Raw genomic sequence first — 26,509 nt, 5'->3', positions numbered from 1 at the left:
TTCCTTACAAAAATGCAAGACAGAGTACTTTATACGACTCATTCATGTTCATTTTGATATATTTCTTTTGTTTTATTTTAACGGAACATTTGGTATGAATATTCAAAATGGATTGAAAACGAAACAAATAAGAGAGAAACTATAAATGAATTTATTTAACTCTTAAATTAGATTTTCATTTGTTTGGTTTTACCATAAAAATGAATCACTTAGAGCTTCTTCCGATTTACTGAACTGAACTGAATAGAGATGAAATGAATTGTTTATGATAGAAGGAAATTAGGAATTAAATTGAACTGATTGGAGCTTAACTGAACTGAACTGAAATTAAGCTGAACAGAACAGGCCCTTAATTTCAGTTCAGTTCAGTTCAGAAATTAAGCTGAACTGAAATTAAGCTGAAGGAAATTAGGGCATGTTCTGTTCAGCTTAATTTTAGTTCAGTTCAGTTCAGTTCATCTCCAATCAATTTAGTTCAATTCAGTTTAGTTCCTAATTTCCTTCTCTTATAGGGCCTATTCACTACAAGAAAACAGCTGGATTCCGACGGAAAAATTCCGTCGAAAACATAGGAAAATCCGTCGGAATTCCGTCGGAATTAGTTTGTCGCAACACCCTTTGTAGGAAATTCAACCTTTTCCGACGGAAATTCCGTCGGAAGGCGTTATTCCGACGGAATTTTCGACGGATTTAATTCTGTCGGCGCTGTTTTTGACTTTAATTGAAAGTCCGTCGCAATTTTCCGACGGAAATTTCCGTCGGAGTTGGATACGTTTCCGACAGAAAATTCCGTCGGAAGAGTCATATTCCGACGGAAATTTCCGTCGGAAAAGTCAATAAAAAAAAAAACAGCCCCCCACCCCACTTGCCCAGACCACCCCCACCCACACCCACACCCAGCGCCACCGGCCTACATCCCCTGCCCTCTACCCATCCCCTGCTCCCTACCCCTTAACCGCCACCACTCCCCACCCCACACCACCAGCCCACGGCCTCACCTACCCCTTAACCGCCACCACTCCGCACCAGCCCCCACCACTGCACCAGCCCACACCACCCACCTTAACCCACCAGTCCCCCTAACCTGTACCACCAACCCACACCACCCTACAACCACCACCCAAACCCGAAACCTTCCAAAAAAAACCCGAAACCACCCGAAACTACACAAAAAACCCGAAACCACCAAGATCTATAACAGACGTCCACCCAAACCCCCGCCATCAAACCCACAAAACCACCCACCACCTTCAAAAATCGCCACCCACCACCAGCCCACACATCACACACGCACACACGACAACTTTACACCCAAAAAATTAAAAAAAAACAAAGAAAAAGAATCAGAAAATCGAAAAATTAAATAATAAAACATACCTTAAATTGAAATGGGCTTGAATTTCACCACGAAAACGGTTTAACAAGGCCAAATTCGGCCATAAAAAGTCTAGATCTAGGCTTTTAATGGTCGAATTTGGCCTAAAAAACCATGAAAATAAACAAAACAAACCCCGTGGTGGCGGTGGTGTTGGTTACGCAGTGGCAAAGGTGGTGGTAATTGGTTACGCAGGGAGAAGAGAGGATAAATGAGAAGGAGAAGAGACGAGAAATGAGAAGGAGAAGGGAGGAGAAGGAGAAGAGAGAGAAAGAGAGGGCGGAGGAGAGAGGAGATCGAACTGAGAAGGAGAAGAGAAATGGAGGAAGGAGAAGGAGAAGAGAGAGAAAGAGAGGGCGGAGGAAAGAGAAGGGGGAGAAAAGAGAAGGAGAAAGGGGCCGGGAAGTGGCGGAAATGGGAGGTGGGCTGTTTTAGGGTTTAGTTTGTAAAAGAATTTGTTTTTTTTTAAATAAGATTCCGACGGATTTTAATTCTGTCGGAAATTCAACGTTTCGAAGGAATATTCCGTCGGAAATTTCCTACGGATTTTATTTCCGTCGGAATATAAATTTTCCGACGGAAGATTCCATCGGAAAGCCCATAAATTCAGATGGATTTTTATTCCGTAGGAAATTTCCGACGGAATATAAATCCGCCGGAATATAGAGGATTTCCGACGGAATTTTGTGTCCGTCGGAATCTGGCCTTTTTCTTGTAGTGATTCTCATTAGCTAAATTTCAGTTCAGTTTAGTTCCTAATTTCCTTTTCTCATAAAATATATTCAGTTCAGCTCAGTTTAGTAAATCACAACAGGCCCATATACAATTCATTTCAGCTCTACTCAGTTCAGTTCAATTCAGCCCCAATAAGTTCAGTTCAGTTCAGTTGTTTTCAATAAACCAGAAGAGGCCCTTATTTGAACTCCCTTTCTTTTTGTTTGAGGACAGTAAGGGTAATTGTTATATTAAATGGAAACCATTATATCCTTTTTACCCAAACCTTTTAACTAAACACTTTGTGTCGGTAATAGTTAAATTAAATTCATTTCCAAAAAAAAAAAAAAAAAAAAAAAAAACACTTTTACCAAACATGCTCTAAATGTTAAAATTTAAGTAAGAAACATAATTAAAAAAATACTTGAAAAAATAAAATTGAGACGAATTTAACAAGATATCACATGACTGTGTTTTAAAATATAGGAAATAATTATATCATAAGATTTCATTTGCACCATAATATACGTACAAGATTCCAAATGAAACAAATAAAAAAAAAACACGAGTAATAAAAATCACATGATACTCCGTACTAGATATCATAAACATAATAATTCAGAAAAAGACACATAAGGAGATTATAGGGTGTGATAAGGATAGGGTTTTTTGTTTTCCAGGATAGGGAACTAGTTAATCAATATGCATAAGATAATGATATTTTCTTATTTGATATGAATTGAGAATAATATCTACTCTAGGATAAATGGTTCATAGTTGTGAGAATATGCTTATCTCCCCCTCTCTTCCTAGTACCTTTTAATAAAGGTATGATTTGCATTTGTATTCCCATTATGTATCCCTTCTTTACATACTACCCTTGTATCATCAAACTGAGATAAGAAAAATGTATATTGTTATTCTCTCCTCGCATATTTGGTGGATGGTCATGGGTTTTTTTATAAAATATACATACACTTATGATAATTACTCTATTAAATTCCTTTTGATATTCTTGTATGGAATATTATAGCCATTCTAAATTATTTTCAAAATGAAAGATGTTATAGAAGTTATAGTCATAGCTTATAGGGCTTTGTTTGATTCGTCATATTAATAACCGATAATAACCGATGTGTATTAATGTGAATGGTCAAAACAATAAGAAAAAGTGGGCAAAAAAATGTATATTTTGATATTTTCTACATGTTTCTTTATTTACAACCTACTCGCTTCATGATATAAATTAAAGCACATGTAACAAAATTTGACACGAATGTATATTTCATTAACCATAAATTATCAAAGTTGATCTAATTAAAGCTTATGTATAATGCACGGATCAAGAGTTTTTCAAGTTTAAAAATAAATTGGGATACTTGGAAGTGTAAAATTCAATGTTACTATTCTGTTAAATAGGGTCTGGGCTGCACTCACAACCAAGAGAAAGAGAGTTCTCTTCATAAGACCAAAGGAGGTTACATCCCAAAATCATATGGCAATAGGTGGAGTAGCCCCTTAGTCTTATAAAGTGATTAACTCTGTCTTTTTCAACCAATGTGGGACATTTATATGTGGTGATACTTGAGAGATCTATTCTTCAAAATATTCCTATTTAAATATAATTTAAATTAGAGGAATATCTAGTTAATCAAGAGGCTTATTTACCATAGTTGTAAATCAACCATCTTTAAAAAAACACAGTGGATAAAACGACTAAACTATCCTTCATTTATCAAGTGAAATGACAAAGCTACCTTTATCTATCACCTAAAATGACTATACTACCGCTGATTTACAAGAGTATTTTTTTTTGTGCATCATACTTTAACCTTGAGTTTTCTCGTTTTGCTTTGCTATTATCGACTACTTTATCTGTTTTGTAATAATTGCAATAGTAGGGTGGGCACAAAGTTGTAGGAAAATCATAGAATAGGGTTCAAAAAGTAAAATTTATAATATCAATAACATAATATTAAAACATACACCAGGAATGATACGTGTCATATTATATGTTATGTATTATCTTTATAACGATAAATAAAAGCGAATAATACAACTATAATAGTATATTATTCCTAATGTTATATATTATCTTTATAACAATTGTATTCATTTTATTCCGTGTTCTATTTACTTAAAATAGTTACATAAGATTTTGAGACCTTTTGATTAAGGGAGAATAAACTATAATTTAGAAGGTTAATGTATGGTGGAGATTATGCCAAATATACAATATTAATAGTTAAATTACCATTATATAGTTGTACAATAGTGGGGTTCAAGGGAAACATTTCTATTCATGGTGTTGATTTGAAACCTCATGACATAATAATAATTGAGTTAGCTTTCTGTAAAATAATTTTGTAATAATTTTACCAACTTTTTTCCCTTCAAAAATCTATTAATTATTACTAAAACAGGTTATGTATACATCGATCATTTTGGACATATGTTGCTATCATTAAAAAAAATATCCCACCATATGATGTTAGTTTTAAGATTTTTTAATCTTAAAATTATTTTACTTAGCTTATTTTTTGGAAGTACATTGTATAGTTTTTTTTTTTTTGGTTTTGTTTTTATTTTAACTAAAATTAATTCATTAATAAAAAGGCATACATACGACATCTACGTTGTATAGTTTTATTGGGAATAACATGCATCATATAAATGTAATATAATGTATACTATTTTAAAATATTTTCAACACAACTAATCAAACATAACCATTTTTTTTCTTCTCAATGTAGTTTTAATAATTTTTACTATACCTTATTATTTCATCTTTCTTATATGCATTGCATTTATTCATTCTACATGAGTTGCTTCATTTTTATATTATATCACAATTTAATTATGGCAAAAAAAATTATAACTACCGTGCATCGCACGGGCACTAATCTAGTAAGTATAAGTTGGTTGTCAGAAAGAGAAATGATAAAAGATAAGTGAGTCTTTATCAAATAAGGAAGTGTTTATTATTATAAAATAGATAAGAAAAAAAATATTGCGATTATTACAGAAGTATTGAGTATTAGACTTAGGCCCTGTTAAGTTCACCTTAAAATTAATTTCAGTTTAGTAAAATTAACTAGTATAGTACCCGTGCAATTGCACGGTATAATAAGTTCATTTATTAAATATTACTCTAATTATCAAGGTTATGTTCAATTCAACTTATTTTAGAAATAATCAGATTAAACCGTCTAGCAAATCATATTATATTTGTTTATTCGCTTTTATTTATCGTTGGACAATTATATTTTCGAAGTTTAAAAAATGGGGATTTTTCTGTGTGCGTGACTGACCACACCGTGTGGTGGTTGGGGTTACTCGAGTTACTCCTGATCGAGTAACCCCTTAAGTGACCCCTGACCGAGTAACCCCTCGAGTAACCTTTGACCGAATCCCTCAAGTAACCCCTAACCGAGTAACTCGAGTAACCCTTGACCGAGTAAACCTTCAAGTAACCCTTGATCGAGTAATTAACCCTTCGATTAATCCTTGTCCGAATCCCTCAAGTAACCCCTGACCGAACCCCTCAAGTAACCCCTGACTGAGTAACTTGGATAACTCCTGCCACACGGTGTGCCCAGCCACATACAAAAATTTGTCTTAAAAAATTATAAATTGCAAAGTGCAAATCAAATGACATCTCATTGAATAAATCTGCAAATCAGATCAAATAATAATTTAGCTAATCAAATAAAAAAAATGTGGTGAATTGAACATTACCTAAGTTTTGTCAAATCTAGTCAATCAAACATATCCCAACTATAAGTTAGGTCCAATCTATGAATTGAGCATAACCCAAATCTTAATATATTGATAATATAAAAATATTTAATTTAAAGATATACATAATTACATATTAAAGAAATTTAGGGTGATTCTCTTGATTTTTACTTTTAGTTGTAAAATTAAGTTAAGTGACCCTTATTAACCCTTATCATAACTAATTAGAATTTATGTTTCGTGAGCTTATATTATATGCAGAGCCGACTTGAGACCCGAGCCCAATTCAATTCGAACTGAGACCGATTAAAAGGATAAGACCCAAGCATACCCGACCCAAATAATTCCGTCACATTGTGGGTTAACTCAAACTCCATCCGGCTACTGAATTAACACTGCTAATACTCTGTAACTGCAAACATAAGTTAAATTATGCAATTAGTAATTTTTTCAGCAATTGAATTATATATTTTTTGTTTTACTTTTGTGTCTTTATTTATTACCTGAATTGACACCTCTAATACTCCATATATAGCTGTTAACATAAGTTAAAATATGCAATCAATAATTTTTCAGCAATTGAATTATATATATATATATATATATATATATATTCTTTATTTTTTTTCTTACTTTTTTTTTTCTTAATTTTAATTATTTATTTTTCACAAGTTAAAACATGTTGCGTGACTCGAACTTTTTCAAAAAATATGAATCAATCGTTTTATTTGAATAAAAAATATGCTTTGGTCTAGTACTAATCTAGTTTAGTCTTCTTTACTTTTCTATATTTTACCCACTTCTTTAACGAATTTTCGTTATATTAATTAAATTTCTTTTTAAAGTAAGTGTTAATGTTTTTTTTTGACAAGGTGTTTCACATTACTGGTATTTTGATGAGAATAATTGCATTATTACATGTAATTTAGTTTTTCTTAATATAAAAAGAAAAAAAAAAGATTTGGAATATTTTTTAATTAATATATACAAGTATATAAAGGGAGAATGGTAATAGAGGAAGAAATATGTAATAGTGGATTATATATCTTATAAGAAGATTTGTAAAAAAAATGGATGGAAAGTGTCATACGGATTATATGTTTATAAGAAAGATTTGGAATAATACTTTAATCTATGATTTCACCTTTAATACATATTTATAAGTGCATGGAGATTTCTAAATTAGTACTATATACCAAGTATATATGAATGATTGTTGGGGAAAAAAAAAGTATATATGAATGATATGAACAGATAAGTGATGCATAGGTTTATATTATTTCACCAAAAGTGCGGGTTAGTTTAGGCATAAAATCTTTTTCAAGGTTTTTTTGTTCAATGTAAACTGTACTATTAATTGTCTATTATATAATGAATTTAGACTGATTAATCCTTGTCACATATCACTTATATAGTATATTAGTCATGATTGTACGCAATTATAAAAAGTGGACAAAGTCGTCCTCGTGTCGAGATTTTTCAAAAGTGTTAGTAGTTGATTTTAGGTCAGTTTAAGTTGCCTTGAGAGTATGAACAAGAAAAGTAACACTCGCATAGTGACTTTAATACACAGCAAAATCATTTGTTATATTGATTACGAAATATCTGATATTTTAATTCTTCCTTACAGAAAAAGTTTTTAGTACAAGTAAAAAAGAATTGAAGGGCAGACGTCGTTCAGTCACTGGGCATCAAAGTGAAGTAAGCTCTTTAAGTAGGGATATTGTTGTATTATGTACACCTTAAAATTATAAATTTGATATATGATGAATATTGGCTGTTGAGAAATTAGATTTATTTCTTAGTTTTGTGATTTGACCTCTTGACATTATTACTTTTTGTTATGATACTTTCTTTGATGTGCTAGATATTGACATACTGTTAAAATTTAGAAATATTGTCATACATCTGAAAGAATTGTCAAAGTTTCACATTATATATACTAGTATAATATTCCTCATATTAGTCCAGTAGGACTATTATTTCAGCCAGTTGTCAAGATCAAAGACTTTTCCACAATTAAGTTAACATACAAACTATCTTACCATATAGGATTGAAGCTACATCAATCCCTTCACCGAAGTATGTATCCTGATCCAAGTGATACTTTGTGGAAGTAAAAAAAATAAGATTAAAAAGACAATATTCTGCTTGAGCTGTAGTGAGGTTTCGAAGATAGCAAAGTTGAAGGGAAAAAAAGGCTAGAGAAAATATAAGGGGAGAAAGAAATGGCTGAAGTCATAGTGTCAGATGTTGTTCTAAAGCTTCTGGAGGTTTTAGGCAAATCAGCTCATGAAAAGATCGCCCTGTACTTTGGTGGGAGAAATAAGGTCGAAGAGCTTCAGAAAACAATGATGATGATCCAAGCTCGGGTTCTTGATGCGGAGAGGCGAGGGGAAGGAGAGAGTGGAGCTCTTGTAAAGTTGTGGCTGAAAAGACTGAAAAATGTTCTCTACCAAATGGAGGATTTGTTTGAAGAGGTTGCAATAGCTGATAAAGAGACCCAGCTGATTGCTGCAGGGAAGCTGACTAAACCGCTGCACGTTTTGTTTTCTAAGTTAAGCCCTTTTAGCCATTTCAGGAATAGCAAAGTTGCTTATGAGGTTAAGGCTGTTATGAAGGAGTTTAAAATCATAACTTCAGAAATGCAAAGCCTTAATCTCGGGGTGTGTTCTGTTGAGGAACAACCTTCAGTTAGTTTGTCTAAAAAGGAACGTACCTGTTCTTTCATCATGGAGGAAGAGGTAGTTGGTAGAGATGAAGATAGAAAAGCACTTATAGATATGGTTTTAAACATTGATGATGTTGAGGGAAGATATTCTGTGATCCCAATTGTTGGGATTGGTGGTTTAGGGAAAACAACTCTTGCTCAGCTTGTTTATAATGACAAAAATGTTCAAAAACAATTTGAGCTGAGGGGTTGGGCATGTGTGTCTGATGTTGTTAGTATGGAAGAGTTCGCACGAAAAATTCTTAGCTCGGTCACTGGTAGTGATTGTCAACATTTGAGTATGGAAGAACTTCAGATCCGCCTTCAGAATGCTGTCGATGATAAGAAATACTTGCTTGTATTAGATGATGTATGGGACGAGGATCGTGAGAGGTGGCTTTCTCTGAAGCGCCTTCTATGTGGTGGTAAACAAGGAAGCAGAATAATTGTAACCTGTAGGTCTAGGGTAGTGGCTCTTAATATGGGCACTGTTGTACCCTATGAATTGAAAGGCCTGTCTGAGGGGAAGTCTTGGGAGTTGTTTAGAAACCTAGCATTCAAACAAGGACAAGAGCCTAGAAATCCAAACTTGACAAGCATAGGCAGAGAGATAGTTAAAAGATGTGCTGATGTTCCACTTGTCATACGGACTATAGCTGGCCTTCTTTATTCTAAAGATGCTGAGATAGAATGGAAGATTTTCAAGGATAAGGAGCTGAGGATGATAACTCAGAATGAAGATAGTATTATGTCAACTTTGAAGCTAAGCTATGATCACTTGCCCTCACAATTAAAGCAATGCTTTGCATACTGCTCTGTCTTTCCCAAGGATTATGTTTTGAGAAAGCAACATCTGATTGATCTTTGGATGGCCCAAGGATTCATTATGTCATCACACGGTAGTGAAAGTGCTATGGATGTTGGCGATGTATATTTTATGGAACTTTTGAGAAGATCTTTTTTACTAGAGGATGTTAGAGGTGAGGATGGTGATATTATCAGCTGTAAAATGCATGATTTGATGCATGACTTGGCACAATATGTGGCTGGAGAGTTTACTGCTGTCCTAAATGGATCAAAGCTACAGATAGATGAGAACACAAGGCATGCAAGCTTTATTGTGGGTTCCTCTTGGAAAGTTCCATCTTCTTTGCTTGCTACCAAGGAAATGCGATCTGTTCTTCTCTTATCACATACTACATTGCTAAATATCAATGAATTTTTTTCCAGCTTGAGGTGTTTACGTGCGTTGGATTTGTTTAAGGCTGATTGTGAGTGTCTTCCCAGCTCCGTCGGGAAGCTGGTGCACCTAAGGTATCTTAGACTTGGTTGTTCCATATTATCTCTTTCTGAGGCCATCACAATGCTACAGAATTTGCAGACTTTGGATATTCGGGCATGTAAGTTTCTTAGGGAATTTCCAAATGGCTTTAACAAATTAACCAATCTAAGGAACTTGTATAATTATAAAATTGGATTGAATGATATGCCATCTAGATTTGGGATGTTAACTTCTCTCTGCACATTAGATAAATTTGTAGTGGGCAAAAGTAACGGTCTAGATGCTCTGGCTTGCTTAAACAATCTTTGCGGAAGATTGGTGATCTATCAAGTAAAATATCGGAGAGAAGCTGTATCTGAGGCAATGGTGGGCAATTTAAAGGATAAGAAAATTGTTGACCTAGTATTAAGATGGTCATCCGTGTATGGAGATCCAACTCGTGCTGATGAGGATGAAGAGACTTTGGTGCTAGAATACATGCAACCTCCTCCAACTCTTAAAAGGCTACATGTGATGGATTGGACAGGAGTGAGATTTCCAAGGTGGGGGATTGATGAGTCCCTTTGCTTACTCCCTAACCTTGTTTCTTTGTGCATTCAATTTTGCCACCGATGCAAATGTCTCCCTCCCATGAGTCAACTCCCTCATCTCAGGTTTCTTGAACTTGGTTTTCTTGAAGTATTAGAATATGTAGATTTTGGTGGCAATGATATCTCTTCTGCTGCAGCATACTTCCCATCATTAGAACGTCTGGAGCTGCAGCATCTCTGCAAACTTAAGGGATGGTCAAGAATAGAAGTGAAGGGTGATGTACATCAACAGAGACATGACCGGAATCAGCAATACTTTCGAGTTTTTCCCCATCTTTCGTGGCTTAGAATATACAGTTGCCCAAAGCTGAGGTCAATGCCTCTGGTGCCAAGACTTGAGTCTTTGGAGGCATATGACATCCATGGAACTCTGTTAAAGCATCTCTTGTATGGAAAGGATCCGTTAAGAACATTGTCAGAACCTTGTTTGGCAACTCCTTTCACATTAAAGAAGCTGGACATTGAATCTGTTCATGAACTGGATTCATTCACTATTAATATTTGTTCACTGGAGTCATTTTCAATTAAGGGATGCCATGAATTGACCAATTTAATTGCTGAATCCCCATCATCTCTCAGGCAACTTATAATCAGTGAATGTGGGAGACTGAGAGACATTATTGGTGCATTGCAGCATCTCTCTTCCCTTGAGGATTTGAAGCTCTGGCACTGTGAAGATTTGTGGGATGTCAAGAATGATGATGATGGTGAAAATGAGGCTTGTAGTGGCAGGCCGGTTGCTTTGCAAAGCCTGAAGAGCCTTAGCTCCTTGAGTTTGTATTCAATTTCGAAACTAAAATCGCTTCCTAGGAGCCTATGTTATGTCACAAGTCTTCAAGAAATTTATATTGATGAGCTCTCTGAATTAAGGGGCCTACCAGAATGGTTTGGCAACTTAACCCAGCTTCGGCGGCTGTCAATAAGGAATTGCCATAATTTGGTGGCACTCCCAGAATCTTTTCGTGAACTCACTGCATTACAAGAACTTAACATTTGGAAGTGTCCAGAACTTGAGAAAAGGTGTGAATGGCCAGATGGCCAAGACCGGTCCCTTATACCATCCACTGGCAAGTACATATCCCTTCTATCATCTTCACCATTAATCAGCTCTTTTTGCATTAGTAATGCTCAAGATAGGCTTCTGTCTATTTTGTTTGTGAAAACCATTTCTGATTATATAATATGGTTGCAGACTTGAAGCTGTCAGTGCTATTTATTGTTTTTATGTTACTTGATATTATTATTTGATGGTCTATTATCCACTTATGCTCTTATGGACTTTCATCAATTTAAAATATAATCGAGATTTGCTTTTTTTTTTTTTTTTGTCCTCCATTGCAATATGGTATATTCGATTATAGATTGTCATACTGGGAGCAGCATAATCAGTGCCAATTCTGATGTTCTCTGTTTTCTTTTCCCTACATGCAGCGTCCATATGTCGGTATTGAGACATCTCAGGGGCATTTTAGCTGCCTGGATCAGAATAACCATATTATTATTCTAGGTTAATTCACATGAAGGTTGAGGTTAGTTGACTGTTGATTCTTAAGTTTGTCATGCATTTCATTTGCTACTTAGATCTGTATCCTGTTATCTGTGATACTGCCAGTCTTTTCTCTCCGCAACCTCAGTTTTTGGTCCAGCCAGACTCTTGCTTGATCCTTTTTACTTAAATTTACCTCATTTTTTGAATTTCAAATGCATGAGGAACTGGAAGCCCAGTAGACATCAAGGTATATTGAGTTTACAAGGTTGATTCTTTAAGTGATATGACCCTGTTCAAGTGATTGCTGGTGTTAAGGGAGCATTCTTTTGGGTTCTGATGTAGTCCACCCCAGCAACTCTTCATGTCATCTTCCTGGAATACTACTATGGTCAAGAAATATTGAAACAGCTAAAGAACATTTTGCTAATGTTTGTCCAGGTAGAATTATCAATGTAGAATATTAGCTGCAAGGCCAACCTATAATCAGGAGAATACAGCGAATCAGATTCAGCTACTGAAATTATTGATTTTAAATGGAATCCAACGAGGCAACGGCCAAAAAAAAAAAACCTGTGTTTTGTAGATAAGTTTTATTCTCGATTCTAAAATTAATATGTATACGTAGTATGCCTTGTTTCCCTGAGTACTTGGTATGTACAATATTACAATATGGAGTAATTGCGTAGAATAAACAATCCCTGAATACTACCTAAGTCTTTCTTGTTTCCTTATCTTTTAATTCCAGGAAAAAAATGTTGATATGGCTCTAATTGCTTTCCCCCTATATTTTTTCTAGCTTGTTTTGTACTGATTGTCCATTAGGAATGTCAATTCATTTGCCTACACTTTGCTTCACATTAGTGCTGTATTTAGGTGTTTATTTTAATTTTTGTGTAAGTGGGCTGTCATATAAATCTCTATTTCCACTCAAGTTTATTGATCGATCATCAGACATGAATTTTATTAGAGCAATGTACGGATCTAGTATATAATATGCGATACAACTTGTGGAAAGTCTACTAAATGATTGGCTTCCTTTCATATAATATGTGGGCATGACCTATGTTACATGGACTCGGGAACCGGCAAATTTCAAAATTTTACGACACGGAGGCTATGTCTAGTACGTCCCTTAAGTTTATATAAATAAATTATATATTACAAAAGCTTTGAAATATTCATTACGTCCACCCCTATTTTTTTTTTTTTTTTTTTACTTTAATTCTTTCCTTCGTAAAATTTTCCAATAATTGGCTTTCTTCTTCTCTTCATCTTCTTTATTTCAGTGGTGGTCTTCGAAAAATATGTGTTTTTCTTTCATGCTTCTCCTCTTTTTTCCTCTCCACTCTTAATGGTAGTATCCAAGTGCATAGTGAAGGGTTGGACACGGATCTCGTGTCCGCTATTTTAGCCATGTCCGAATGTCTGATTAACATAGGGCATGCCGGCATGGAATTTGGGTGGAATACACTTGATAATACTTTATTACTTTTGTCAGAGATGATTTGCTGATTTTCTTTTCTAACAGTCATGTAAATTGTAAACGTAGGTGCTATGCATGGAGTATAAGGCAAGAAGAATGTTGGTGAATTGTCCACAGCCACACGGCCAACATCTAATCAATGTTAGGCTAGTGTATTTATATCTGAATCTACAAATGATGACAGTCCATATCTTAGTGGTGAGTTTGGGCCATTTCATCAATGACTAATCACGTTTTGAAGCATAGCACTTAGATTCATATTAGGTAGCTAATCACTCCCTTACAATGAGTAATCTTATGTTTCAGGATATCAACTATATTGAGGACGTTCCCCTGATATTGAAGTGGTACATGATGTTTTGAAGAGGAATGGAAGCTTGCGTGCTGACATTGACTTAAATACCAGCACTTCATGGCTGTAATAACGGAGCCAAAACAGAATATTGAGGTGGGAGATCTGTTTGCGCAACATCCAATTGCTATACAGTTTCCACCAACCTGCTTCATGCTGCTTAGAACTCTCTATGTGTTGTTCCAGTTTCCAGATGTGTTCATAGCTTCTAAGTTTTTAACTGCGATGTTGTGGCAGCTATATATCCTATAAGTCTTAGCATAATACTCATTTATTCACTTTGAAAGATAGTTTTTCATATGAATCTATTCTTTAGTATGGATGTCCCATATGTGTTCATGGGCCATCTTGTGTTTTGTTCAAAGAAATATATTCTAAACTGGATTTTATTTACAATGGAAAACTAGAATTCAAGTTTCAAAATTCATTTTCTTTTCCTTGTTTTCTTAGTGTAGAAGAAAGAAAAGGAAAATAGGATATGAAGGGAAAGCTATGGAATGATGAAAAGGCTGAGGGGGTGAAGGATAGGGAAGAAAATGCGGTATTCCTTTATAAAAGAAAATAATCTTCATCCTTTGGGAAGTTTAGCAAGACAAGGAGTATTACTTCGGTTTACAAACAAATAGAGGAAAGTTGAAAATTCAAATTCCTTAAAATGATATCTAATGAGCAATTGCACCAAACATAGAGACTCTTCTTAGGCCCAAAGAATTTTTTTAATCCACAACATGCCCGAGATACCAAACCCGGTCCATTTCCATTCTACATATGAGTAAATAATATCTGATTTTTGTTTTTAGCTTTGATCCTTTTTCAGTGTATAATTGTGAAAATGTGAGACTTCTTTTGGATGGTATTGGGCCTATTAGCCATTATAAGCTTATAGCTAGGTTAGTAAGGCCTAAGAAGTAAGAATTAATGTTGTGATGTCATCACATGCATGTTGCAATCGTACTCAATCCATTTTTATACACTTACCAAATGCAACCGTTTTTATTTTTAAGTTACACTTTTATTTTTAACAAACGACTACATAAGAAAAAATTATTTTAATTCCCTACTTTTATGAAAATGGCAAGGAAATCAATTTTTTTTCATTGGTTAATAGTTAGCACAAAACAGTTAATTAACTCAGTTAAGTTAACATTGGTAAACCGTAAATTGAATTAGCGGTTTCTTTCTAACTAAACCCAGAAAACCATTTCGTCACCAACACAACACTATCCCCAATAATCTCTCATCTTCCCAGCAAGCTATTGGGATGATAAATAAGGCAAACACATACTAGGCTAGCTAGAGAAATATAACAATTAAGTAATTGACAAATTAAAGGTGGAGATAGTAAGAGGTTGAATTAGAGTGCAGCTCCAATTAGATAAAGATTTTCTCGGCGAGTTTTGACGATTGTAATTATGGTTGCTCGGAGTTGGTGTTGGTAATTGTGGGCCTGTGGGATTGCAAAGGTAAAGGGAAATAGAAGACTAGAGGATATTTAAGCTATTCTTTTAATCTCTCCATGGTTATGCATCTCTGGTTCTTGCTACAAGACTAGTGTTTGCTTTATTTGATATATATTTTTTTTAAACTACCAATACATAGCGGTTTGTGCGTGAACAAAAAAAGTTACTTGTTAAGTAATTGCTGACATGGACAATATAGTGGGAATTTTGTTAAAAAAGGGTGTAGTTGGGGAATTTTGATATTTTTGAGCGTTTTTAGCAGAATCCCTCTCTAAGACAATACTTCATGCAGTTTTTGAGTGCACTGCTGCTCTAAAAATCAGGCAACATCATCCCCTTGCTAATGCTCTAACTGATGCACCAAACCAATCCTTCCCGGTTCGCTGGCCGTGGCTTGCGAGTAAACTAAGTTGTGAGGAGTTGAGAACTGCAGCAACATTAATGTAGGCGTCCTGGGCTTGCAGAAATTAATTTTTTCTGAGAATGGGAATCCAGATGCTGTCATGATGGCAGCAGGCTATGTGAAGATGGTGGAGGAGTACCAAAGCTATGCGAAAAAGGTTTACAGCAGGCCCATCTTAGCTGCTACTCACCCAGCAATCACTTCATGGAAGTGCCCCCCTCCTGGGTATGTTAAGGTGAATACCGATGCACATTTTGTGGATGGTGTAAAGGCGGGGCTGGGGGTGGTTGTGAGAGATTCTGCAGGAGTAGTTTTGCTGTGTGCTACAAAGCGTACAAGGGCAGCAAATTCGGAGTATGCTGAAGCGTTAGCAGTTCGATATGGCATCCACATTGCTCGTCATATTGGTTACTTGCATTTTTGGCTCGAAAGTGATTTTGCAAACGTGATTAAAGCTATTAATAGCAATGCTGTTGGTTTCTCACCTCTATACTTGGTGTATGATGATATTAGATATAACAGTGCTATTTGTGATGATGTTTTATTCACCCAGGCCATGTCATGTTAAGCGGGCTTGTAACACCGTTGCCCACTATGTAGCTAGGTGGGATACAGATGGTAATCTTGAGTACATTTGTATTGGCAGATTTGACTTGATGTATATTTATGGAACTTGTTAGAAGATCTTTTTTACTAGAGGATGTTAGAGAGGGTGGTGATATAATCAGCTGTAAAATGCATGATTTGATGCATGACTTGGCACAATATGTGGCTGGAGAATTTACTGCTGTCCTAAATGGATCAAAGCTACAGATAGATGAGAACACAAGGCATGCAAGCTTTATTGTGGGTTCCTCTTGGCAAGTTCTATCTTCTTTGCTTGCTACCAAGCAAATGCGATCTGTTCTTCTCTTATCACATACTACATTGCTAAATATCAATGAAATTTTTTCCAGCTTGAGGTGTTTACGTGCGTTGGATTTGTTTAAGGCTGATTGTGAGTGTCTTCCCAGCTCCGTCGGGAAGCTGGTGCACCTAAGGTATCTTAGACTTGGTTGTTCCATATTATCTCTTTCTGAGGCCATCACAATGCTACAGAATATGCAGGCTTTGGATATTCGGGCATGTAAGTTTCTTAGGGAATTTCCAAATGGCTTTAACAAATTAACCAATCTAAGGAACTTGTATAATTATAAAATCTAGATTTGGGATGTTAACTTCTCTCTGCACATTAGATAAATTTGTAGTGGGCAAAAAGCAACGGTCTAGATGCTCTGGCTTGCTTGAACAATCTTTGCGGAAGATTGGTGATCTATCAAGTAAATTATCGGAGAGAAGCTGTATCCGAGGCAATGGTGGGCAATTTTAAGGGTAAGAAAATTGTTGACCTAGTATTAATATGGTCATCCGTGTGTGGAGATCCAACTCGTGCTGATGAGAATGAAGAGACTTTGGGAAAAAAAATTGATTGATAAATTTGAAATATTTATTGAAACGAATCTAAATGACTATATTTTTTCTAATGTAAATCTCACAAAAGTGTAAGTATAGTTAATTAAAACTATAGAAGCGTAGTTAAAGGCACAGTCGTCGGCTTAGTTAGCTACTCCATGCTTTTGTTTACAAGCCTCAAGGCGGAGTTAAAAACATTTCTTTGGCTAGCTGGCAAACAGGCTGATTGCAATGAAATCGGTATTAGGTACCACATGTGTACCATTTTATTATAGAACTACTTCCACATCGTTATTACCACAAGACTCAACTATGAGATCAAACTAGCATTGTAGCATAGCTAATTCCTTGACCAAAATTTTTGGTCGTCATATAAAAAATACTTGTACAAACGATAAATGATATAGGGGATTCGAGCCCCACATCTCCGGAATATGAGATAAGATTCTTACCAAGTGAGCCTCAAGCACCCTCAATTGGTGAATAATCGTGTATATATTACTCCGTATATGATAGCAAAGTTACTAGGTAGAAAGCTATCCTACACCATACTGAGTTACTGACCCATGAGGTAAAAACCACACGTCCACATTACAGCCCAACAGAAACATGTGCAATCGAATAGCAGTTGGTCGTCCATCTAACAAACCCGTGTACAAAACACACAATGTAAATTATGTAATGGTCCAACCTTTATGTCAATCCAAAAATAATATGGCCCAGAAAGATCACATCAGCCCAACAACGCAGCAATATTATTTTTTGATCTTCTCCTGCGCACTTCTCCGTAAGAAATTATCCATTTGGATATACAATCGAAGCCCAATACATTCACAACAGTTTGGCATACAAATCTTAAATCTACAACACATGTAATGTAGAAGTAGGTGTTGATGGATGACTAACATTTTGACTTATACAGTTTATACTCTATTTGAACTAGCTTTAATAATTTATGATTAAAGAAAAATATAGTTATGAGAAATCTGATTAGATTCATCTATATTTATACTTTCATAATATTAAAAGATACATAAAGTATTCTGTGAAATTCTTTGAGCGTGAATCCAGTTACTCAATAACATAAAATTCAAAAAACTAATATGACCTATGATTTATATAAATTTTTCAAAAACTTATACTACCTCAATTAAATGGGTTAGTTTTCATTTATATACAAATCAGACTATATATAAAATGAAACATATTTCTATGAAATATTGTTAGGGGTAAATTATTAGATACATCAAGCATCACATGTAGACATGTAGTACTTGCTTTCTATTAGCCCGTGCATTACACATGTCGGATATGTGCATGAGAGGGAGTGTGCACTACATCGGTCCACCCCTTCACACTAGTAATTTAGAGCACACCGCTGCAAGCTTGGAGCATCATTCTCGGTGTCTCCTAGTGTATAGTATAAATTTTGCACTTCTACTTAGTCACCCTCCATTAATACTTCACGAGCACCTTGATGTAGCACCCATATATCTTTATTGGTTCCTAGTTGCAGTCAATGACTACTACTTGAAGCGCTTTGGTCACCCTTATTGGTTTATTTGCATATCCTTCTACTCCGTACTTTTTATTCAGATCTTCTAGTTGTTGTTCTTGAAATGCCTTTACATCGACCAGAATTTAGAATTACCTATATAATATAGGCAACAGATGTACTATATTCAAATAAATGATTAGTACTCTCAAATTCAACTTTGCAAATGTTCGATTGTTCTATGTGTTTTGAGACTAAATTTGTAGTTCACCCATGTATCCATGATTCTTCATCGGTTTCTTTTAAATTTTAGTATTTTGACTTTTACATTTAATTGCTAACAAATTACTTTGTTCATTAATATCTCTAATTATCGAAAGACAAAATAATATACAAAGTTTTCATCTTGAAATAGAGGAAGTATGCACGTTTTTGTCATATGAATGGAATTTCTACTAAAGGCACTAACTTGACCCCAAAAGCAAAAGCCAAGTTGAGCCTTGAGCCATATGCTCTCAAAATTAGAGCCAGTGATTACTGATTAGCAAAAGAAAGAAAAATAAACAAGATAAAAAGAAAAGCTAAGAGAATATTTATAAAACAAAGCAGCCTTTTTCAAATCCCTATAAAATTCTCTATAAATAAACTACACTTCTTTTACCTCAGTCTCACACCACTCAACTAAACAAAACACACCAAAACTTCCAAAAAAAATGGGCATCAAAGAATGGAACTCCAAGAAGAGCCAAAGCTTCACATTTGGAAGAAGCATTTCATTTATTAGAAGAGAAAAATTTAACCAACAACAACAATGTATCAGATTAGGCCAAAAATGTGATCAACATGATGATGATAATCATGATCATGATCATGATCAACGGTCCAAATGGAAGGTGTTATGGAACAGGATTAAGAGAGAAAAACTGAGGATTTTACGCGCTAATTACAGCTTTAATCATCATCATAATCATGGCTCAGCAATTTCAGCTTATGACCCTGAAGCATACGCAAGGAACTTTGATGAAGGGTTAGAGTGTAAGGAGCCCGAGTACTTGACCCGCTCATTTTCTGCCCGATTTGCTGATCCATCTAAGATTGTTCATAAACATAGGTTCTAGCTTTATGTATTCCTCTTCTTTTTTACTTCCTCAACTTTGTGTTAAGCTTGATTAGTGGGTGATTAGTGTTAAGTAAAGGGCAGTAAAAGTAATTAGCATAGTTTGATGCTGTGTATCAAGATACATTGTGTAAAAGTTTTGATCTTGATATAAAATTATGCTTCCTTAAATTTTTCCTGCCCAATATATTTGAGGAATACAGATAGAGTGTAATAACTTTGAAGAAGTACTATGAAAATTTTGAAATTGAAAGTAACAAATTAGCTTATTTAACATTCATGAGGAAAAGTTGTGTATATAGCACAAACATAATCTTCATCATGAATGAGTTGATTAAATGTCAACGAACTAGCTAAATTGGTTACACTTCTAAGCATCCTCTAATTATACTTCATCATGTGTTAGAATATGTTGTTAAATGAGCAATGTGGCTTGGTTTGTACTTTTTTCGGAAGTATAATAAGTCTGTTATCTTAAAATCATTTGAAATTTAATTTAATTCATGAATGGAGTATATGATATTAGCCCTCGAGACAAATATTAAATTTGCATCATCAATATAGTTAAACACCCTTATTCTTAGGTAATTATCATCAATGGTCAAGTACATTTGGTGAATAAGTAACTTGATTAAGTTATATACCAGTGATACGAGGTTTGCCAATTCTATGCAAGTTTATTTAATGATATTGAACGAACAACAGTACAAACGTACAATATGGATATAATAATATCAATAGGATCTAGATCATGAAATATTATAATATCATTATTTGATTTGTACAAAATTTCTGAATTTATTGATGTGACAAATTCCTTTTGCTGTGCATAAAGTTTGAGCTTGTGATTTAAGTGCTTCGCATGATCCTTTGTGTTCTATGAAAGCAAGGTACAAATTTATACGTAAGACAAAAACATAAGTATAAGATTAACTTAATTACATTATTATTGTTTACCCTTAAAGTATGATGGTTTCTTTATTTCAAATTTAATAAAGTATAAAGATGCTTTTTGAGGATATTAGAGGCCTTCACATGCCATAGCTGCTGTGAACCTGTGCGTGATCCTAATTAATTTATTTTCATTATTATTTTTTTTTAGCATTTAATTACTAGTATAATCCTATAAGAGAATACTGTCTCTGTTTTATAAAGATCTTTCTTATATGACCTAAAACCATTGGCTGTCCTCTACGGACATGATACATGTCTAAGGTTGTGCCGCTTTCCAAGGTTTCTCGGGATTTGAGCTTTTAAGGCCTTTATGCGCATTTTCATCGGCCAGCGCCACGTGTCAATACAAGATCTAATTTGGCATTAAACAGGTGTCACGCAAATTGAGACATTTCTATAATTTTTTTGCCACACCTCAAATTATATCTTCAAAGACTAAAAGTCTAAAATGACTCTCAAAACCTTAATAGTGCAATAAAGTTTATTTCAATTGAAAATATATGGTCTAGTGGTAACGTTTGCTTCTCACAAGATGCACTTTGGGGTGGGGATTCCCTTACCTACCCATTCCCTCCGCTTTCAAGTTTCAAAGTGCCTAGCCCTCTAACCCGGGCAGGGAGGACCTATGAGAGGTTCCGGCCCGGTAATCCTTACCAACCCCCTCCCCCAAAAAAAAAAAAAAATCAAACCTCATTAACTTCAATTTTAATTTTCATTTTGTAATATATTATTATTATTATTATTATTATTATTATTATTATTATTATTATTATTATTATTATTATTATGGCAACAAAATTTTTTTAAGAAATTTTCAATTCCAAATTAAATACATGTTTATATTTTATTGTTCTACTATTTAAAAGTCATATCAATAATAATATGGGCACCAACCTAAAATTGTTACAAATTAAAGTAGTTTTTAAAATTAAACCCTTAATCCCAATTTTTTTTAATTTTTTTTAATAAAGTCTAATGCATCGATCAATATACCACTACTACATTTTCAATCAAATGCAACGCCAAAAAATGAGCTAATGCAACGCCCTATTCAATGTCGTCACAATAGATAGCCTGATGCAACGGTATGATTAACTACTAATACAACACTAAATTATATATCATATCTAATGCAACGGTCCCTTATATGTCGTTGCATTAGATTGGATAATACAACGGCAACAAGAGCTAACGTAACGACTGCTAAATTTTCAATATTATATTCTTTCCCTCCGTATTTTATACCCAAAATTTTGAAATTCGAAATTAAAGACCACATATATTTTAACTCCCGATGTTCTCTTATCTCCGTTATCAGAGTTACAAATTAAAAAACTCCAAATTCCCGGACTTCTAGAAAAATGTTGATTTTTAGAGTGATTCCAAAGTTCCTAAATTTTCTTTCAGATCAGATTGGAGTAATAGATATTCACGCTTTTCTTCATTTTTTGGTGGATTTTCAATTCATATGGTTAGGGTTTCCTATAATTTATGGATTTGAGTTATCTCGTAATGAGGGGCACCAAGGGTTTGTATTAATCCGATAGATCTGGTGCGGCGGCTTCGATTTCCGACAATCTGATGCTACATCGGTGTGTGATGCGCCTATGCCTTCAACACTCTTACTATATCCCTCCAAAAATAGCCCAGTCAAAAAGAGGAGAGAGAACATCGTAGTAGGAAGAAGAAGAAAAATTAATTTTGCTAGTCTTGCAAAGCTCTTATGGCGGTTGTGTTCAGGGTTTTGTTCTTAAATTAGTTGTTGCTACACCTTCTGATAACACATTTATTATCAATTTCCTTTTTATTGAGTATTTTTTTGAGTTTTGAATTTAGTAACGGTGATTATTGTTGTTTTGGTATTAGCTAGAGTGAATAAATTTGAATTTAGAAATTTGTTTAATTGATAATTGCTTACTGATGTGCCACCTTGGTGCCCCTCATTATGAGATAACTCACATCCATAAATTGTATTTAACACTAGATAAAAACCCGAAAATTATTTTTAACACCCCCATAAAATATTTTAACACCAGACAAATTATACAAAAATGGTTTTTACCACCACTTAACGGTCTCCATCCAAAAATTCTGTTAAGTGGGGTCCACAGTGCCACAGTGACACGTGTCACCATTTTACTTGTTTTTAAAAAAATAAAAATTAAAAATAAAAAGAAAAAAAAAATCCTAAATCTACCCAGCCCCACCACTGCGCACCCAGCCACCTTCACCCAACGCAGCGGCCAGCCAAACACCTGCGCATCCCCTCCCCCTCCCTTACCCAACACACCTAAACACTCCCCCTCCCCCTCCACAGCCCTAATCCGCCCCAAAACCACCAAACCACTAATGGATAAAACCCTAATCCGCAACCCTTCTTCCCCAAAACGACCACGAATTCGGCCATTAATGGCTGAAATCGGCCGGTTTTGGGGCTGAGTGGCCTTCACCAGCCGATTTCGGCCATCAATGGCCGAATTCGTGGCCGTTCTTAGAGAACGCTGGCTGTAGGTAGGTGGTTTTGGGGTGGTTTAGGGCTATAGGAAAAGGGTGGGGATGGGTTTAGGTCGGTCGGTGAGGGAGGGGGAGGTGGTGCGTCGGTGGCTGTGGGTCGAGGTGGCAGTGGTGGGCGGTGGTGGGTAGTTTTAGGTTTTTTTTCTATTTTTGGCCAATAATAAAGCGACATGTGGCTTCATGGCCCCACTTAAAGGATTCCTAAACGGAATCAGTTAAGTGGTGGTAAAATCCATTTTTTTTAAAAATTTGTCTGGTGTTAAAATAATTTTTTTTATAGGGGTGTTAAAAACCATTTTCGGATTTTTGTCTGGTGTTAAAATACAAAATATTCTATTTTCTATCTAATGGTAATATTAATCTAGTACCTAAACCTTGGATTTGTCCATGTATTGTGATGATAAAACATCCATAATGTTGCTTTGCGAAAATTGGTTTTCATTACTATAACTCTATAAGTCTATAAGACTAAGAAAGAATACTTGAATTGGGAATCTGCTTTTGAGATTGAGAAAGCCAGAAAGGGATAGGCCAAAAGTATGGGAGCTGGAACCTTGAGTTGGCTTTGTAACTTGTGTATTTCATCATTCTTGTGTGGTGAATTTACTGTGCTTGTGTTTGGTTTTCTTGCTGGAATAGATCAACTTCTTTTTGCTTTGGGGTCACGAGTGTCAAGGAAACAAATTGAGCTACTCTTGGCTTTGTGATGCTATATGTATATAGCTTTAGCCTCTAAGGGCATGTTACTTTCCTAGTTACCTGGCTTGAAGAATTTGTCTCATGATTGAGGGCTTGCATGAAGGCCGTCATTGTTGTGTGAGTATTGTTTTTATATATGGTGCTGAGAGAGAGCAAAGTGTTTTTGCTCTGGAATCATGAGTGTCAAGGAAATGGCTTTCGTGAGTCCCTGAAATATTTACTAGCAATGATGCAACCCTTTTAAAGCTGTAGTACTGACACATGTGTATATTATCTTCCCTTAACTGTCACCGACCTAAGACATACCAAGGCTTGGTGGACAGTATGTTTTTGTTTGGTGGGTTCATTAAAGTATATGCTATTTGCTATAACATTTGGTAGGTCATTCATTCCAGGGTTGTTATTGAGGAGCCCCAGTTTCTCATAGTGAGAAACAAAATTTGTTTCTCATATGACATTTTTGTAAATAAACCAACAACTTTATTTAACTTTATTCAATTGTAGAGCCCACAATAATGAAAAAGTTGTTGATTTATTCACGAAAATGCCCCCATGAGAAACAAATTTCGTTTCTCACTATGAGAAATAGGGAATTTTCCGTTGTTATTATGTGGATGAGTCCAGTGCTGATCATGGCGTAGTATGGATGCATCTGCTCCGTGATTATTATTGTTTATTCAGAGAGTCTTACCGCTTTACCTTGCTTTGTAGCTTTGTTATTGTATATGAATATATGAATGCTTGTTTGCAGATAAAAGTGCCATGTTTGAATTTTCAAATGGTTTTGCATAAACACTAGAGATCTTGCTGATGTCTGCTTTGTTGGCAGAACCGGAAGGTCTGTGTTCTTTGCAACTTGAAGCCAGCTTCCATGAGGGGGATAAAGTCTCACACTATGGTCCTTGCGGCTTCCAACAGCGAGCACACCAAGGTCAGTTGCAAAAATATTGAAATTTTACCCATCAACTTGAGTTTGTGTCAAGTAACATTATTTTCTTTGTTAATAGTAATGTAACTATATGTCCACCCTTAAATCCAGGTTGAATTAGTTGAGCCACCTAAAGAAGCACCTGTTGGGGAGAGAGTCAAGTTTTCAGGTTTTGATGGTGAGCCAGATGAAGTTTTAAACCCAAAGAAGAAAGTGTGGGAGACACTGCAAGTGGACCTAAACACAGACTCTAATTTGGTGGCCCGGTTCGAAGATTTGCACATTATCTATTTATTTTTTTTCACATTATCTATGATTTTTTTTTTTTTTTTTGAATTTTTTGAAACTTTGTACACGAGTAAATATATTGGTATCTATTATTTATCTTATCATCATACTTAAGTAAAAATGCGGAAAAGATAAAGTTAATTAAAAGAGTTGAAAAGATGAAATTTTAGATAGCACACTGCACTGCCATTAACCCCTATGGCCTATATATACTTACATAATAAAATTTTCTAACATCTCAATTCATCATTAGTCACCTATATTTAGCTACTAAGTATTGATTAGGTCAAGAATTAAGCATCAATAATACCTCATTAGCTTCTTCAATTCCATCGTCTTCATATCATCAATATCATATTATGGCTCTTAGAAACCTAGCACACCCAAATAATCGTTTAATGGTGGGTTTCATCTTTCAACCTTCCATTACCGATATATTCTCCTACTTCCTTCCTCAAAGACTCGTCGTCGGGCAACCTGTTTTGCCTCCTCCATATGACAGGTATGTAAGAGATATTGATCTTTACGGTGAGATGTCACCGCAACAACTATTTGATCGTCAATCCACCGGTGATGAAACCGAATTCTACTTCTTTACGACTTTAAAGAAGCAAAGTGAGTCGAACAAAAGAGTTAAACGAGTGGCCGGTGGAGGAACTTGGGATGGAGATAGATACGAAGAATGTAAAATTGTTGTATAGGGCAAGATGGTCAAAGTTGGTATCAAGAGGTCATTTAAGTTCAAGAACTCCAAAAAGAATGAATGTGATAGTGTTTCTTGGATCTTGCATGAGTACAAGATGGATAAAGATTACTACATTAAGACACACCACAACAACAACAATAATATCGATTCTAATGTAAGCATTAATTCTTGATATTCTATGTGATTATTATTTGATTTAGTTCTAACTCGTAATAATAATGATTTATTTTTCTAATGATAGGTTGTTGATAATATTGTATTTTGCCACGTTCACAAGAAAGTGGAGAAAGACTTGATTGAGATGAACAAGAAAAGGAAAGAAAGCTTCAATTGCGAAGAGCAAAGAAAGAGAGTTCGCAATGAAGATAAAAATGTTGAAAGTAGAAAAATATTGGACAACAATAACCCTCCTACACAAAAAATGGACGACAACAACAATATAAGTGAAGGTACATCATGTGTGGAGTCGTCAATAATAATCAATAATAACAATGGATATGACAACAATGATGGAGATTTACAAAGTATATTAATGAACCTGGATTTTGATGATGATCTAAATTGTGATTGGGAATCTAACCTTCAAGTGTCACTGGATGATCAAACTACTAACGAAGATGGAGTTTCATTAGAGGAATTAACGAAGATGAATTGCAGTCAAGATGCCACTATTCCTGATCCGTTAGTTGATTATTGGTTGAGTATTTTTTTTGGAAATTATAATCTTTAGGTGAATTAAATTAGCAACACTGTTGTTATT

At 35.0% G+C, this 26,509-nt stretch overlaps 1 protein-coding gene across 1 annotated transcript; it reads left to right on the top strand.

The window, feature by feature from the left end:
• Positions 1–7,814: 7,814 nt before the first annotated feature.
• LOC110712185 (putative disease resistance protein RGA3) lies at positions 7,815–16,686 on the top strand. Its single transcript, XM_021890638.1, has 4 exons — positions 7,815–11,476; positions 11,841–11,938; positions 13,448–13,579; positions 13,688–16,686. Exons 1-2 carry the CDS (start codon positions 8,056–8,058, stop codon positions 11,858–11,860), a joined length of 3,441 nt encoding a protein of 1,146 aa, XP_021746330.1. The 5' UTR covers positions 7,815–8,055; the 3' UTR covers positions 11,861–11,938; positions 13,448–13,579; positions 13,688–16,686.
• The last annotated feature ends 9,823 nt before the right edge of the window (positions 16,687–26,509 follow it).

Source organism: Chenopodium quinoa, unplaced genomic scaffold (assembly GCF_001683475.1).
Source record: "Chenopodium quinoa cultivar QQ74 unplaced genomic scaffold, ASM168347v1, whole genome shotgun sequence".
Classification (NCBI taxonomy): domain Eukaryota; kingdom Viridiplantae; phylum Streptophyta; class Magnoliopsida; order Caryophyllales; family Amaranthaceae; genus Chenopodium; species Chenopodium quinoa.
This window is presented reverse-complemented; position numbering and strand designations above follow the sequence as displayed.